The sequence below is a fragment of the Mytilus californianus genome, unplaced genomic scaffold (genome assembly GCF_021869535.1).
Source record: "Mytilus californianus isolate M0D057914Y unplaced genomic scaffold, xbMytCali1.0.p SCAF_15, whole genome shotgun sequence".
NCBI classification, from domain to species: Eukaryota; Metazoa; Mollusca; class Bivalvia; order Mytilida; family Mytilidae; genus Mytilus; species Mytilus californianus.
Genome location: NW_026262637.1, coordinates 13,067,569 through 13,086,652, shown reverse-complemented (window position 1 = coordinate 13,086,652; position 19,084 = coordinate 13,067,569). Strand labels below are relative to the sequence as shown.

Here is a 19,084-nt window from a genome sequence, read left to right as displayed (position 1 = left end):
GTGTTGGATTTTAAAGCATTTAATCTTGAACATCACTGAAGAGAGATAAATTGTCAAAATCAGCTAACAATTGTTACCGTTAATGTATTGGAGAATTATATTGCAAGAAATATTCTGATACGAAAGGTTAAACCACATGCGGTCAACATTGCCATATGAAGTTCTAAAGGAGACATGTAATGATGCAGGTTAATGAAAAGGGCAAAGTACTAGTACGTTAATTGTGTTCAGAAAAAATTATGTAATGTATGTATATTGCTCCTCTTATGAGAAATAAGACGGGTTTTTTGCGATTTATTCTGCATGTTGTTCCAAAAGTTCATCATAATCATAAGTAAATCATAATATCAAAGTAGTTCATTCAAATTGTGACTGCAATTACGTAAGTAGGACAATTATTTCTGTAAGTCTACCAGTTTGTCGACTATTGGTCAAATACCATAGAAGGTGGCTCAATTCCGTGCAATCGGATTACAAGTTTAATTGTCTTTTTGTTGGAATCAACGTTGTTATATCTAATCAGGTTTTTTTCTAACAAGCATAGAAGTCTGTTTGTATTCTCTGCAATGGCATTTACATATCACGGCGGTGTCTAATTTCTTTATAAGTGTATCCGTGTCTTCTTCCCACTTCTTATCAGAAACGAAAACATCTTAAATTCATTTTATATCCTTTGGCTGCATTACTTATTGATTATTGTCAGATGGGCAAGATTCTGTTACCAATTGTCGTAAATTGTTTTATATAAGTTGATTGGTGATAGAGGAAACACGTTCATATATTGCAAATCATTTTATAAATAGCAGATACTACAATGTTCATTCTTTATGAATATTTTATTAGACTTTTTGAGGCCGTAATAATAAAGAATATCCTATTGTTTCTACAAAACGAGGTTTGCGTATTCGCTTCTACTTTTATTTGTATTTTCGTAATTCCTTTCATTTTCCGAGACATTTGTGCTGTTTCCCTGCACTGTACTGATTGTAAATAATGGAATGTTTTGCGTTCCATCTAATCTTCTATTATCACATGAATACAGAGAATCATTTATGTTTAAAGAACTATAATTATTACTAATACTGGTATTGTCTGCTCCATTTACTGATGAAGGTAAACTCAGTGTATCATAAACGGTATTTGATCCTGAACATGTCCTGTTCCTACACTGCGTCAATATTCGGAACCTATATAACACATGAAATAACTAATTTGGTACTCATATATCTATTGATAGTATAAAGAAAATCTGTTTAAAATTGCAAGATATTTATTGGTTGAATATTTGTCAATAATTGGTGTAAATAAATGAACTCATCATAGATACCAGAATTGAAATTTTGTTCGCAAATACGTGCGTTTTGTCTACAAAAGTAGTGACGCTCGAATCATAAAAGTTAAAAAGGCCAAACAAAGTACGAAGTTGAAAATCATTATAATTGTTATTTCCATCAGAATTCATGTTTTCTTGATATAGAATTCATTTATGTTCATAATATTTTTTGAAAAAACTCATCAAGTTTATGTACCGCATCTAAAATTTACAAAATATTTAGACTTTTTGTCTTTCCACACTGTATACCAAATGCTTTTTTTACGTTGGCTTGCTGGAGGAATTGTTGGTCCAAAAGGACATGATGTATAACATACTTTTCGTAAATTCCCCGTTTGCAAATTGAGAAATCATAAGAAACTAATGTTCTCACTCTCTTATACACAGTTTTCCTTGATGAATTACGCTATCTTTTATGTTCCTATGTCATAGCTCCTTTCGCATTAAGGTATATATATACAGCCTTGGAACTTACATATTTTGACTTGCGCTTTCTTGGTAAAGGCAAAACTCATTAAATATACTGGGCTTATAATACATTAAAGTGCTTCGGTCGCAGGTAATTTATAAAGTGTTCATTCATTTTCAGATTAGTTACAATTACGTTTTATAAACATTTGTGTATTTAGATGCAGTACGATAATCAGCACATGTAGATATAATATCGGTTAAATGAGTTTTGAACACCTCGTTGGGTCAAATGTATCTAGACGTATTGGGGCACAAATGATCAAACGTCAGGTGCAAATATATCGATATTCGACGTGGAAATAACAAAGTGTTTATACTAACCTTCTATAATATAAAACTATTATTGTTACGATGAGTACTGTAGCAACTCCGAACACTGTTACTGATATCAATACGTATAATGCTGTATCATCAATACCTACAAAATTTTGCAATCCATTCAAAGCAATATTTGTTCATTGTTATTACCCTTCCCTCCTGACGTGGGGGTAAGGAAAAAACGTAAACAGATGTAGTTGAAAGACAATCGAATAACTCCATATTTAAATATATATGTGATTAGAAGAAACAATGATTTCAAAATGATGTTAGATTCAAAAGACAAATCCTTGGATTGATTGTGTTATTGAAAAGGATAAAAGATTACAACCATTAAGTTATATGCGACTCAATGTAACTAAATCATATGAAGCAGACTTCTTACAGGAGATTCTCAGGAAGAATGAAAAGAAGTTAGCATTATCTCTTAATTTTCAGTTTCCACTAAATAGATAATTTCCGCTCACTAGATAATTCAAAGTATGGTGACTATGCTGAACGGTTCTATCCCATCGAACTTGAAATAAAGGATCTCACATATACATTTAAATATTTTTTTTCTTTTTTTTTTTCTTTTTTTTTTGCAAAGACGTCAGTTTGTCATTGAATCATGAATAAACTCATCATAGATACCCGGATTTAATTTTTTCTACGCTAGACGCGCGTTTTGTCTACAGAAGACTCTTCGGTGATGGTCGAATCAAAAAAGTTAAGTAAGGCAAAAAGAGTACGAAGTTGAAGTGCATTGAGGACCCAAGTTCCGAAAGGTTTTGCCAAATACAGCCAAAGTAATCTTGTCTGGAGAAATTATGAATTTTAATATCGCTTTTTATGTAATTTTTCATAAATAATAATAAATGTCACTTTTTGTGGCGTTGATACATTCGTGCGACGCACAGTTCATAAATCTATTGTGCTGTATTTGTGTTCTGTCGTAAATTTAGTTTAGGTGTTCGTTGTTATTCTGTGGTTTACAAGATGAAATGTACTATTGTATTATTTATTTATGTATTTCTCTGTCCTGAGTGTTCTTGCATTTATCTGTACTGTATTCCTGTCACGTAATGTTGTCATTTTAGCGGTATTTTTAACATTGCCATATAAGCGGAAGGTTTGGCTAGCCATAAAACCAGGTTCAACCCACCATTTTTTCTTAAAATGTCCTGTACCAAGTCAGGAATATGGCAGTTGTTATTAAATTTCGTATCTATGTATGTTGGCGTTTGTTTTTGTTGCATTTCAGTGTTTCTGTTGTTCGGTTGTTTTCCTCTTATAGTTGATGTGTTTCCCTCAGTTTTAGTTTGTAACCCGGATTTAATTTCTCACGATCGATTTATGACTTTTGAACAGCGGTATCCTTCTGTTGCCTTTTATTTTAGAATAGATGTCACACATTGAATAGTCTTACAATTTGATATTTGTTAGGATTTGTCATTGACATATATGTTTTCACTGTTGGCAAACAATAACCTCTTTATGCTTGCGATTTGTTTCTTTAAATACTTGAAGAATTTAATTGTTTTTAAATAACAAATGCTGAAAATATTGCGTTCGAATCAGTATAGATTTCAAGTTTACTAGCTATAATTGTCAATATTTTATAATGCTTGATAATAACAATGAAAAAGGTGTTTGAAGAAATCCTTTGAAAGTGGAAGGTTTAATTCAATATAAGAGAAAAATATTAATCAATCAACCATGTTGAAATCTGACTTTACTTTTATTCCTATTATTTTAGAAATTAATGACATTGATCATTTTTCTGCATATGATCCAATTTTACCAAACACAGTTGATAAATATCATATGTTTTTTTCAATATCACACCCGTATCAACCCGAGACATTAGTATAGTTTTAAGAACTTTGTTCGGGGAATTATATTGGTATTACTACTAGGTATATAATTAATGTACGGTTTAACAATTAGAATTTTCGATGTGTATTCGTAGACAGTGTACCTTCGACAGTTATCGGCATAGAGATATACTATATATAACAAATAGTCGAGGAATTACGATATCGGTGTCAGTGCGAACAAAACGCGTTGTATTTCTGGTGTTATCTTCATTTAATACGACAATACAAAATATTTATAGTGCATCAGATAAGCAAAAAGGACTTTAACAAATTGTGAATTCGAAATTCATAAATCGATAAAGAAAAAAAACAAATTCGGATTACAAACTAAAACTGAGGGAAACACATGAAATATAAGAGGCGAACAACGACACAACAGAAGCTCAACACTTAAAAGCAACACACACAGAAACGAACTATAATATAACAATGGCCATTTTCCTGACTTGGTACAGGACATTTTAAGAAAAAATGGTGGGTTGAACCTGGTTTTGTGGCTAGCCAAACCTCCCGCTTGTATGGCAATGTTAAATATAACATTAAAATGACAAGATTACATAACAGGACTACAATACAAATAAAATGGGAGAACATACAGGACAGAGACACACACAAATAATAGCTATCAAAAGGTACCAGGCTTATAACTTAATACGCCAACGCGCGTTACGTCTACATAAGACCCATCAGTGACGCTCAGATAAAAAAAGTTCGAAAGCCAAAACAAGTACAAAGTTGAAGAGCGTTGAGGACCAAAAGTTCCAAAATGTTGTGCCAAATACGGATAAGGTTATATGCCTGGGATAAGAAAATCCTTAGCATTTAGAATAATTCATACTTTTGCAAACAGTAAATTTATAAAAATGACTATATAATAGATATACATGTTAACACCGATGTGGTGACTAACTACAGAATAAAAACGAATACATAAAACAACCTAAATCAGCACATAAAAAAGGCACAGTCGAACAACGTATTATATGTTAGCCGAAGAAATCGACGCACAATGTGACGTCTCATTTAAATTTCTATAAATTTCCTCCAAAAAAATAGGATAGAGTTCAAGATTAGGTTTGTAATACTGATATAACATGTATTAATAACAATGAAAATTACAATACTTATTAATATAAAATTGTGGTAGTAATTAGATAATTAATTGCATTATCAAGCTATGTCAGTATTTCTTCTAAATCAAACTGTAAACCAAATACATCGTATAAATTTAGTTGACCCAAACTAAATTCTTATAAATGAATTGGGTGATTAATTAAACACACGAGTAGAACAGAAAAAAAAATAAGATTTACAACTACAAACGATAAGACATTTGACAAAATCCGATGAGAATAACAAATATAACATAAAAACTAAATACATGGATTTTGGATAGAAAAATACCGTGACACGTCTTATAGCAATGCGAACTCACACTCAGCAAAACAGTCACAATCGGGAATAAGTCACGTTCGGTACTTAAAAGGTCCTCCTCATAACTTTGTTGGAGCAGTTTCTGCGTTAGGAGCACACTCCTGTATATGAAGTCCGTATAGTGTGAATAAGCACGAGCATAACGTATCAACTGAGATATGTAAACACCATACGAAGGAGCAGCGGGTATGTTACTGCTGAGAAATGGGAAATTGATAATTGGGAAGTTGAAATTGTCCCGTTTATCATAGATTTTCGTGTGAAGTCGTCCATCTGTGTCAATATTGAGGAAAAGATCAAGGTATGAAGCAGTCCTTCTAGTATCAGTAGTATCCTAAATTTCAAGTTCACTGGGATATATGAGATGTAAGTTTTGGCAGAAATATGGGTTATTCAATGATAGGACATCATCAATATATCTGAAAGTAAAATTAAAGAATTTCGCAAGGTGTTTTTTTTTGTCTTTTAGAAGGTGTTGAATGAATTCTGCTTCATACGAGTACAAAAACAGATCGGCCAGTAGGGGTGCACAATTAGTACCCATTAGAATACCGACTGTCTGTTGAAATACCAATCCTCCAAACTCAACAAATATATTGTCGATCAAAAAGTTCAGCATTTTGATAATATCATCTTCAGTATATTTTCTGGTAGATTCAGTGTGGTTCTTTACAAAATATGAATTATTGTAACCCAAAACAAGAAATTTGTATCAACGATTCCCATTTTTATAGAAAAAAGCTCTGTTTAATGAGATGGTGGAGTCGATCTTACAACTGAGCATGGGGAATAGTAGTGTAAAGTGTAGAAAAATCAAAAGTCTTTATGTTGCTGCAAAATTTCAAAGATTGTGATCGAAGATTAAGCAGTAGATCTTTCGAATGTTTGAGAATCCACATCTTGTTTACACCACTGGTAGAATATATCTCATCACTATATTTTTGAAGCCCATCTTTAACTGTAGAAAGAAAAGTAGTCAGTACTTTAGAAAGATGTTTAGTCGAACATTTTGATGACCCAGCTATGTATAAAACTTAACATTGAACAATGAATATCAATATGATATCAGGATGCAATAAACTTTGCCATATGGACACTTCCAGAAATTTACAATCGTTCCATAAACCAAATTTAGTTGACCTACTGTTGAAATTATTTGAGAAATTGATCTTACCGTGAATTATTTAACATTTACCAATCATCCACTCAAATGAGGTCAATGTCAGATGAACCCTGAGAGACCGTCACATACACATTACAATCATTACATAGATATATAGTTTACCTATTGTTTTAAGTGTCTGAGATACGAATGTTGACTACGAAAAACGGACCGAGATTATAAATCCACACAATGAGGCTTAGAACAAGTAAAAACTGTCCGGCAGACATCAACCCTTGAAAGGAACCATATGTCAGATATAATTATAAAGGTAAAGTTTTTAAATCAGTTGCCGAACCATGGAAATGAGGTCAAGCAAAATAGATATATACCAGACGGAAACTTTGAAGCGAGCAATCTTATAAAGTAATGAATAAAGGGAACAAAATTCAAATAAAAGTTAAATATAATTAAACAAATTGATATAAAATTATCATCTGTGGAGATGAACGTACGGTTTTATTGATTGCTACTGACGCTTCAATGTGATATGTCACACTTGTAGTTTAAGTCTTATACTCAAAGTGACTTAGATAGGAAAATCTATCATTAGATTGTGCAACCAGTTACCTTTATCTTTTTGTTGTTGATTTGTAAGTTTTGTGTTCTGAGGAACATCTGTACTTGTAACAGTTGCAGAGATAAATTCATCAGATTCAAGTGATGTTGTTAATTGGTGTTCTGTCCTTCTTGTTGTCATCAATGGTAGTTGATTTGTTACATCAGTCGACGATCTTGTTGTTTTTGCAATTGCAGCTGTGGTTGAATATGCAGTAGTGCTGCCAATACCACACGTTAAGTTGAGTTTGTTTCCCAATGAATCATCATGTACTACTGTGAATCAAAAACATATAATGGCGATCAATTTTATATCGTGTATGCAAAGACAACAAAATGGATATATAGTTCATACTGATTCAAGAAAAAGTTTCAGTTATGTTCTTGTTACAAAACGCATTTTCATTTAAACGTTGGAAAGTTATATAGAATTATGGCATTTTTTGTTTTTGATACTGACTTTATCAGCAAGAATATCAAGCGAGCCCGCTATGGCGAGCTGATGTTCGAGCTGATGAAGTCAGTATCAAAAAATAAAATGCCTTTATTCTTTTTATCGGCAATTTGTGTTAATTGTATGTTTTTTTGGTTGAGAATATGAAGCAAAATGAAGTACCTAGTAAAACTACTTGTATGCGTGCAAAACGTTAGGGTATTTGTTCGGTTTTCTGAATGAAGACGCGTGCATTTCATTGATAAATTGATGTGGATGGACTTGATCACATGACGTTGCTGCATTGATACATGACGTCACGTCATTGCCTAATATTTCCGAACATCAAGTCCTGTCCATGATCTTAAAAATACTAGGCAGTAAGGTTAAAGGTCGACATAAAAGTATCAATTGGCGGATAGTGACAAATCCAGGTTTGAATTTTGGTAAAAGATTTAAAGTAAAAAAAATAACAACTATTGATTTGTATTGTGGTGGGTTCTTCTGACTTTTCAATGCATATATTTTTGTGTAAATCTTGCAGCTAGGTGCATTGTTCATCCCTTATTTATATACAATGTTTACTGTTATGTTAAGCTACAGCTTCATCCTGTAATTTAAATTTGGTTTTCAAGAGCAATCTTCTCCCGCGTAAAGATGAAACACAAAATATTGAAGGTTCTAAAATGACAAAAAAAAAAATCTTAATTTTCAAAATTACAACTAATATATACCGTTTCTTATTTCAATACAATATCCTTCATTTTTTTTCAACGTTCCATTTACAGTCAATGACCTAATTGTCATTTCACCATTGATTGCTAATGTATATAAAAAAATACTATCATCAACTATGCATTGAGCCTCCCAAATACTTTCGATACTACCAAACGTCAGTATCAAACCACAACCGTAGTGTGACGGACTAGAACTAGTCTCCTGATTATATCTTTGAAAATTTACTATAACTGCTTTATCTTGATTGATTACAGATAGTTTACATGTACAGTTTTGTCTTAAATCAGCTTTTATTATAACTGTATTGCTAGCATCCTGGATTGTAGTGTCGTCTGTGCATATATTGACAACTGAAATGAGAGAGATAACATAACTTGAACCAAGTTATCCACAGTGGTTATTTATAATAATGACCCTTTCATATCAAACGTGTTTTCACACTTGCTTTTCTTTACATTTCGAAACATATTTATAGTTATTTCTAAGGAAAGGTTTAACAAATGACAAGTATGTTATCTTCTGAGAACAAAACATAGAGAGCAGTCACAAAATTAAATATAAAACTGTCGTAATTTACAAATGTATGCACATCTGAATTCGTGTGAAATTTTTCACGTTAACTTGTAATTCAAACAACGTACTTATACTTGAATTTTTTTTAACCAGAAGTGCTTCATAAGCAGCAGTTCTCTAAAATTTAATTGAAAATGAAAGAAATCATTATCATGGCATTGCATAAGCAGTAAAAGGTCCCCTTCGGAATTCAATAGAACATTGGGTATGAGTAATACTTATATGAGATTAAAATTCAATAGAGAACTATTTGAAGGAATGTTCAATTCTTATTGAGAAAGGAACATACTGATGACGTAGTCATGTCTTTCAATGTTATTATTAATCGGGTCAGAATATTTATACAAGTTGCAGATTTTTTCAATAATTGTCAGCTTAACTTAATTCTTAGTGAAATCAAGATATTTTGTTCTTAGAAACTTGTATTTTATACCTATCATCTGTGTTCAAGGGACAATATATCGAACAAAACAACTAGTCCCAGGCAAACTTTTATCTATACTTAATATCTAATAATTTATTAGGGCATTACACAAAGAAGTGAACAAAACTGGTATTTTTAAGCAAATTTCTATATCATATTGCCACAACTTCCTCAAAAATTGCTCAACTGGAAACAGACACCAAACGTGATCTGTAACATCCTTATGAAATGACTTATATGTTGTTTTATTGACATTTGCTGTTATAAAATCTTTGAAATCATACCTAAGTTAAAAATATTTCTCCTTCAGGCATAACTATAGATTGGAAGATACATTATTTTTTCATCTGGTGCCGGAAAATTGGTACCGTTAATTTTATTAGGAAAATACCTTTTACAGAAACTGCTCATTCCTCTGGACCACTTCACTGCATACCGGTTTAATGTGAGGCTCGTAGAATCAATGGTTAGTATTCTGTCGAGTGTTTTGTGAACTGATGTTTCTCTTTTTATCGGTTTTTTTTTTCGGCCTGGACGTTTTCTGTTTTAAAGTAACTTATGATTTATCATTGCACCATTCCCTCTTTTACAGAAAAAAGTACAGAAACGTCGATTACGGACGGGCAGATGGAGTGCACTACCCCCTTCGGATAACTTGACGGGTATGGATCTTAAATACTAATAGTAATAGAAGAATAATCAAATGTTTGATGAAACACTAGAAAATATTAACTTTTAAACAGAACTATCCTTTTAATTCTGTGTGTTATTACCTTTATACCAATGTCTCGAAAGGTTTATATCAATCAAATAAAGCGACTAGGTCAAGAAAGCTTATTTAAAAGGATTTTTAATGAATCTTTTAATATTCATCGAAAGCGGGTTAATCTCTTTAATGTGTTTTACTGCAATTTATATTACATCACTGTATGCATCCCCGTGAAGCTCATTAACGTTGGTTATGCTCTGTCGATCTTCGATTCTCTAAAAAAAATCTTTTTGTTTTGTTCTTGTAAATTTTATTTTCGATGGAAAGAAACGAAGCTTCATGATAACAGAAGTCTATTTAAAACGTTTTTTTTTTATATAAGAAACGTCATGAAGTATATTAACCTGGTAAATTGTAAGCTGTAGAACAAGGCTCTCCTGCAGTATCTAAAATAAAAATATAAATTGTCTGCTGGAAAAACAATTAAATTAAAGACAGATTTACTTCCTGTGGAAAGTGTTCAACTACTTGACATCAACACACACCGGCAATAAAGTACTACATCAACCATCTGGTTCCACCATCTCCTCTATGGTATTTTTTGACAATATTTCTTTTCTAGTTTTCAAATAAATGTTTAGATTGAAATTTTTCATGTTGATCTCTTAATTATCAGTTGAAAACACCAATACATTTTGATTGCATGTTTCAAGCATTTTATAAATTAAAAAAAGATCAAATTTTATTTATAGGCCAGATAAAAAGAAAATGTAGAGTACCGACAGGGTTCAGTAGAAAAAGGAACAAAACACACAAAAACATCATGTAATACAAGAACGAGACAACGATTCAAAACTAGAAAAAGTCGTTCACAAAATATATAACATTTTAAAACTAGAGACAATACTGATCAAAAAAGTTGAGCAATATGAACTCTCGTCCAGAATGGAGTGATAGCAGGTGATCCATAATGGTAAGCATACATACCAAGACAAAGGAATCTTGCATTAATATTATATGAACCAGAATGGAAAGTAAATTCATCACTGCAACGATTTCATGTACTGCATTGTATTCCCGACATGTGGAATTTAATTGCCCTTTGAGGTACATTCATAATTTGTACAGACAGTGAAATAAGCTAAATAAACTACAACAATTATTAAAAAAAAAGAAATTTAGAAATATTCAAATTCAGATAAAAATTGCCGTGAAAAAGTTCGCCTCTTGTCTAAAACAAGCATAGACAATTCAAAAGAATCATTACCAGCATTAAAATATCACATGCAATTTCGTTTTAACAAGTGAATATATATGACAATTGCTCAACTATTGCATTAGAAAAGTTTAAGAAAAATGTACATTCACCCTAAGTAAAATAAGATATTCCATTAAAAGTTTCACGAATTTGACCGCTTTTCCTTTAAAATACATGTATGGGATACTGCAAAACAAGTAAAATCCAAAATAAATAACTAAAAATTGGTCATTAGTGCAAATCCTCCCCGAATTCCGTATGGTTTGTTGGGGTTTTTCTTTCAGAGGACAAAAAGGCTATAAGAGTAAATAGTTGGCTTCTAAATTTCCAAAAAGGAAGTAAAATATTTCGATCCTCTTCAAAACTGGAACTTTTATCAACAAGTATCCTTCTTTCCGTTTGAAAAAACCTGACTGATAACCAGGATATCCTACCACAGAGTATAAAAAAAGGGTACTGTCGAAAAAATAAATAATCCGGAGTCAATAGTCGCTATACATGTATAAAAATAGTCTATTGCTTGGTTGATTCCGACAGAACTTTTTTAAAACTAATGTGATCAACTCGTATCATTGATATCGTTTGCTCATAAAATCTGACCATGCTTATTTGACATACAGCCGTTTGAAATCTCGATTGAAAAATGGTTCGTTCTTTTTTACGTTGTGACAAGTGGCTATATTTTTGGAAATCATTGTGTGGTAACAATACTAATGTCTTCGGCATAAAAATACCATGAACTGGGAATACATTGTTTTGTACTTTTTTCATACCAACAATATAATATTTCCTTGTTTTTTTCCCTATTTCACATTATCATTACACAAACCTCATGTTTTTGTACCTTGTTTTACCATGGACCGTTTTGAAAATTGCTACTTTTCCCGTTTTCGGTTGTAGTGACAAGATTTGCTTTAACAGCACAAAAATAACTGTAACACAAGTAATACTAGTATTCATGTTAAGTTTTATGACGACCGGAGAAAAAATACGATATATCCACACAACATTCTGGTCTTTGACATGACGTTTTTGCGTAAAAATAGAATAATCGAGTATTATAATGTTGGATTTTTTATTTTTCAATTGTTATTTTTCACTATTTATAAGCCTGTTATACCTAATTCAATATAAAAATTACCATATTGTATTGACCTGACCAGTCAACTCCAGCGTCGACATACTGTTTTCAGTTATGATACACCATGGACACAGTAAAATGGAAATTGTACCAACACAGTGATCAACGTCACTACAAATGTTGCTACCGATTCCTGCGCAATGCAAAGATGTCGTACTTTGCAGTGTACAGTTATAATATTCCATTATGCCTACCTAATGAATGAAATTAACGGGAATTTGCATTTGTAAATACAGCAAGAAATTGCCTTTCGGTCTGAATTTCGTATATAGCAAGGCGTTTTTTTAATAAATAGATTGTACTCTACTTACCTAAAATAACAATATACATAACAAGCAAAGGTACAGATAACTCAATCGTCTTCATATCAGTATTAGCATCAAATCAATTTTATTTCAAACGAATAGAAGGAAGTTAGACAAAGCTGCAATGTTTGAAAACCGGTTTAAATTACAATTAATAATGAAACTATTTATAGTTATATTACCTTGATTTAAATATTATTGAACAATTTGTTTGAAATGAATTACACACAACTACATCAAATATAAACAGAAATTAATCATTCATAAAGATGTCATGCAAGATGAACCTGATACAAAAAGAGAAATCAGCTACCAAAGATATCAATTCGATTATTAAACATTTTGAACAATACGAGTCCATTTTGGATCACGTTTTGTTAATATGATAATTTTTCATGCCAAAATATATGTTTTTCCTGAGAGGTAAGAGTGTCATTGTACCTTAACGATGAATATATCTCATCTTGATTGCTCAGCAGCTCTATTTCACGTCGGTCTATGCCCACCTAGATCTTATCTAATGCGGTACCACGTAACAAAAATCAAATTAGGTTATACCGCTCGGAAAATGCTTGCTAAAGTACTATGGGACAAGTAGTACACGGCATGTGTATTCACATATCCCTATGGAGACGTATTTCCGTAAAGATATGCGTATAGCCAAGGCACAGTCTTTTAGCAGCAAATTATGTTTAATTGTCTGAGAACACATTACCATAGTATAAACTAAAGCTTGTACATGCTGTTGGTAGGCACATGATTTGTTTTTGTTCTTCATTTGAAATATGACAGAACTTAGTGAATTATATGCCACTAGAAAAAAATATCCTCATGCATTCACACAGTGTGCAATGCACACTGCTCAGATTATTAGGTATAATTATGGCGTCATTTAGTAATGATTAAATGACAGCTTTTCATTAAAAATGCTAGAAAACTACTGCAACAACTATTAGTCTTAACTTTGTGTGAAACATTTATCACTAGACATTATCAGCAATCATTCAATCAAGAACATTTTATTGGTATAGTGCCTATAATACTAAGTTACATGTACATACATGTTATCTAGGGATATTATCAAATGATCTACGGTCAAGTTTGTATCTGTCGGATGTGTCTACATGGGTGTCTCATGTGTTAAATCACACAGGAAATTATGTAATTAATAGGTTACGGTCATCATACTGAGGTAAGAGTATTTATGTAAGTTTCGATCTGCAATGATGGTTTTCACTTGTTTCCACCTATTTATTGCCTGGACGCTTGATTATATTTTTATCATTTACGTATGAAACATGTTAGATAAAATATAAAAAACGAGGAGATTTGGTTTGATTTTCAATGATACAACTTTCCAACAGAGTCCAAATGAAGTGAGTGTAAGCAACTATAGGTAATTGTACAACCTTTAACAACGAAAACAAAAACAAAATAAAGGACCTTACATTACAAAATGTTAAACACTTGAGATGAGAAAACCAATTAACTGCCTTATTTATAACGAAACAATTAACGAAAAGAAAATATGACAAAACTTAAATTCAGCTACATAATCAAGTCAGATATATCCCAAAATTTGATACTGGACTGATTTCGTAAGATGATATGCCTTTGGATGCATTTTGCATATTATCTGGTATTCCTAGTTTAAAATACTAAACAATATGGCAGGGACACAAATATGCAAGTTACACATTAAATAAATAGAAGTTATCATTGTTTAGTTATCTTTGGAAGTATAATGCTGATTTTAATAATGACTGTTGCGGAAATGTATGGAATACCTTGTGGTACAAGCTTTTTTCAAACTTAATACGGAATTTATTTAAGGAGGGATGTACATGTATGTATCAATGTCACAACAACCCAACGACACATATTTATAAGTATACAACATGATTTAGAGCATTAAAAAAGGAGCAACAACTGTGCATCATCTACTGAAAAATGACAACTTGGTGGTTACCCTTGTTATCCAAAATTCATATGGTCGCTAGTAGGTGTAAATAAACATATTATTTTGTAATAATGCACACATATACGGTTGAAATTGTTTTTTTCAAAGTTAGACTTAAGATAACATATATTCAGATTAGCAGAATATATCTTTCAGTTATTGACGGAAGTTTTAGTTGGCCAATTAAAATATTATAAATTATATTAATAACATTTTTACAACGAATTTGATCATAACAATAATATATAAAAATTAATTAAAGTTTTTTTTACAAATTTTCTTTAACGGGTAATGAATTTTGATAATGTACAAGTAACTTTTTTTTAAATTACTTAATTGAAGATTTTTTTTCATCAGTAAAAAACATCCTTATCCTTTTCATATTTATAACATGAGTCAGACATTCCATGTAATATGCTGTTCTGTGTTTAACTGTTATGGGCAACACTTGTCTTCTTTGCATGCCACATCGCCTCGGTGGATCCCTGGTGGTGTGCTGCCCCCAAGTGCGTGAGGTCGTGGGTTCGAAACCCGGCCTGTTCAAACCCAAGATTTTAAAATGTGTATTTACTGCTTCTTCGCTAAGCACTCGATATTTAGGAGTAAGAGCAAAGATTGGTGAGCTCGGAATCAGAATAATGTGTCCGGGTAGGGTGACATGTCTTCCTCTTCACCGTGTGAACTGACTCAACGTCTTGGTCTTATACAACTCATGGTTTATATTCATATCACATTACTATGTTCTTGTCCTGAACATGCATTTATTTTGACACTGGACGTTAAACAGCCATCCATCCATCCTTCCATCCCTCCATGCTTCCCTTGATATAAGTTTTGAACAGAAAAATCTGATGATAACATGTTGTTATGAACTTATAAGGTGCTAACCATTAAGATCGTTTATTGATACTTATATATTTTGTTGTTGAAAGAGGTTTTAAATCAATAAGATTCATATTGTGAATATTATCGTTTGTCTCATTCTTTCCCTGCAACACAACGTCATATTCTTTTAAGATATGCAACAGTAATTTTGATATGAATTATTACCTTATATAGCACATACATTCCAAACAGGCCGTGCGAGATCCTCATGGGTAGTCAAGGTCGTTTAACACCCTCTAGTAGTTATTCATTCGAATGTTCCAAGAATTGACAACTGCATTGATAATAAAAATATTCTGTTTTAATGTTATGTCTGTTTTTACATTTCTGTATTTGTTGCCAGAATAAAGTAGACAGAAACAATAAAAAAGAGGCAAGAGATACGAAAGGGTCATTAGTCATAAAAAAAACTGACAATGCAATGGCAAAAAACGAAAAACAATTAAAAGACAAACAACAGTATACAGAACACAATATAGAAAACCAAAGACTGAGCATCACGAACCACAACACAAACCGGGGTTGATATCGGATTTTCCTTAGAAGCCAGCTGTGCTCCTCTGCTTGTCGACTTGATCCTTCATTTATATGAGGCCGAAGTCATAAGGAAGGATGAAATGAAGCTAGCATTATCCTTTAACTTCACGTCCTGCTATATAGATGATGTGTTCTCACTGAATAATTCAAATTTTAGTGACTATGTTGAACCGTACTTGAAATAAAGTATACAACAGATAAAGTTAAGTCTGCCTCATATCTGACTTTCATCTAGAAATTGACAACACGTGGGTCGGTTGAGAACAAACAAAAGATGATTTCAGCTTCCTAACTGTGAACTTGCTATGTCTATGAAGCAACATAACAGCAGCAACTGAACTTTGGTTGCTTCTCACAAGAAAGCTATCAATCCAAGAGTTCCAAGTGGTGAAATTAAAGTCATACCTTCGACAATTATACGGAGGCCATTACGAGTAGGTGGACAGTTATGGGATATTTTCACAGATGACGACGGATATGTTCCAATGGTCGTAACCGCAATCCCGTCATTTATATTCTACCGTCAAAATATTAAGTCAACACCAAATCATCAATAATTGTATTTTTACTGGTCTGTGAACTCTATTATGAGTTTATATACATTAGTTTATATACATAAGTTTATATAAGTATAGGTATATTTGTTGAAACGTTAAATTTAAACAGCAGATTATGTCTATTTTGCAATTTTTAACATGGTTAATAGAACAAGCAATAAAGTGCTGAAATGCTCCTTTTCTATTTTACAGATTACTAGTACTAAGTAATCAGCTTTTTGATGATTGTCCAGTTTCTCTGTCGTTTTTGGATGTTAAGCTATCTCTTTTCTGATTTGTCCCCTTTCCGTCAGACATACGTTTCTTTTTTGCTACAACTGCATACACATTACTCGTTGATGGTTGATCTTTACTTTTATCATAGTTCAACTTGTTTGGTTTGCTGACAACAGCATATGCATACCGATTTTTCCCAGGTGCTGTAACATGCTTCACCTTTTTCTTATTTGGGACAGAGTTAACATCATCTTGAATGGTCATATTTTGTTCTGGCTTAGGAGCAATAATCGGTTTTTCATTTGAAGATCCGTTCATAATTGACTTCGTCGGTGTTAGTTTTTCTAAGTCTATTGAACTGTAATCTCCCGTCGATTCTTCGACTGTTTGCATTTCATCCAAATCAACTGTACTGTAATTACCATCATTATCAACTGATATTCTGTTTGTTTTTGGACTATCGGGGTTGTTTTGTGTTACATCGGTAATAGTTGGTTGTTACGAAACATATAGGACATTGTCCCGCATACCATAGGCATCACAATCATTATCAAATGCTGGACCTGGTTCAGATGTCGGCTGTTGATAGTATCTGAAACGTTAATGGTATAACGCTGTTGATAACACTTAAAACATATAGCTGATTTAATCATGTATTTGGTCATTCGATTTTTATGAAACTTGGTTTGCATATGCTTCAACATTGTGCTGAGAATATGTCAACTTTTTGTCTACTCTAAAATATCTGAAAATTAATAATTAGCAATTAAATACAACAACCAGCCTTCCCAAGAGCAAAGTTATAAGGAAAAGATTTCAAACAAATCACAACTTAAAAATGTTAATCTGAACATTTGTATACCAACAATACAGAATTCGGAGATATTTCTAGATATTTCACTTGATGACACACCGAGCATCTACATTTCAAAACAAGATAAGGATTCAATATTTCCTTACTTGGAACGTTTCAATTTTCGATAATGCCAGGTTTGTCGTTTTAAATATTTGAAATGTTACTGTCTAGGTTTGGAGAATATGGTATCGTATGAGATGCAGTAGTGTTATCTATTTCTCTAATGTCTATTGAGCATTTAACCTCTGTCGATAGAGTATAACGTTCGTTTTCAATCATCTGCAAAAAGTGATGTGCTGTCTGTGTGCATTCATCAATCATGGTCTCTTTTTATGTGCCGTCAGAATACTAAATTCAAAGGAAGACAAGAAACATGACTTTGAAATACATGTTGATTATATAAGAATACCTAATAGGCCTGGGAGAGTTTAACAGCTAATTTTTCGAAAAAATTATTAACATAGATATAAGAAGATGTAGTATGAGTGCCAATGAGACAACTCTCCATCCAAGTCACAATTTGTAAAAGTAAACCATTATAGGTCAAAGTACGGCCTTCAACACGGAACCTTGGCTCACACCGAACAGCAAGCCATAAAGGGCCCCAAAAATGACCAGTGCAAAACCATTCAAATAGGAAAACCAACGGTCTAATCTAGATAAAAAACGACAACCACTGAACACCAGGTTCCTGACTCAGGACAGGTGCACACAAATGTAGCGGGCATAAACGCCAACCTTCACCCTACCTAAAAAAGTAAAATCACAAAAATACTGAACTCCGAGGAAAATTCAAAAAGGAAAGTCCCCAATCAAATGGCAAAATCAAAAGTTCAAATACATCAAACGAATGGATAACAACTGTCATATTCCTGACTTGGTACAGGCATTTTCTTATGTAGAAAATGGTGGATTGAACCTGGTTTTATAGCTAGCTAAACCTCTCACTTGTATGACAGCCGCATCAAATTCCATCATATTGACAACGATGCGTGAACAAAACAAACAGACACAATAGGTTAAAAATGTCAAAAATAGGGGTACAGCAGTCAACATTGTGTTATCATCTTAATCACTATAAAACAAACAAATGTAACGAAGAAGCACAAAAAGGCATACATAAAATTTAACATCCTCATTTTGCTTATATTATACGATTTTATTTATCTATGTAAAATCCACCCACAAAGGATGGAAGGTTTAAAGTACTGGCGTAAAATCGGGCGTTTGAAATTCGGACAGGTAGACATAAAATAATTTTGTCGTTCAAAGTATGACGGGATACATAAATACAGAGTCACGTAAAATGGATATCACAAAAAAAAACAGACTTAACAGTAAAAGTAATATTAATAAA

General features: G+C 32.4%; 1 protein-coding gene across 1 annotated transcript; it reads right to left on the bottom strand.

Moving 5' to 3' along the window:
* Positions 1-285: 285 nt before the first annotated feature.
* On the bottom strand, positions 286-12,847 carry LOC127725440 (uncharacterized). The gene is made up of 6 exons (XM_052232400.1): positions 12,723-12,847; positions 10,417-10,458; positions 8,303-8,656; positions 7,148-7,411; positions 2,126-2,222; positions 286-1,187 (listed from the first exon to the last, which is right to left on the bottom strand). Exons 1-6 carry the CDS (start codon positions 12,775-12,777, stop codon positions 884-886), a joined length of 1,116 nt encoding a protein of 371 aa, XP_052088360.1. The 5' UTR covers positions 12,778-12,847; the 3' UTR covers positions 286-883.
* Between the last annotated feature and the right edge of the window lie 6,237 nt (positions 12,848-19,084).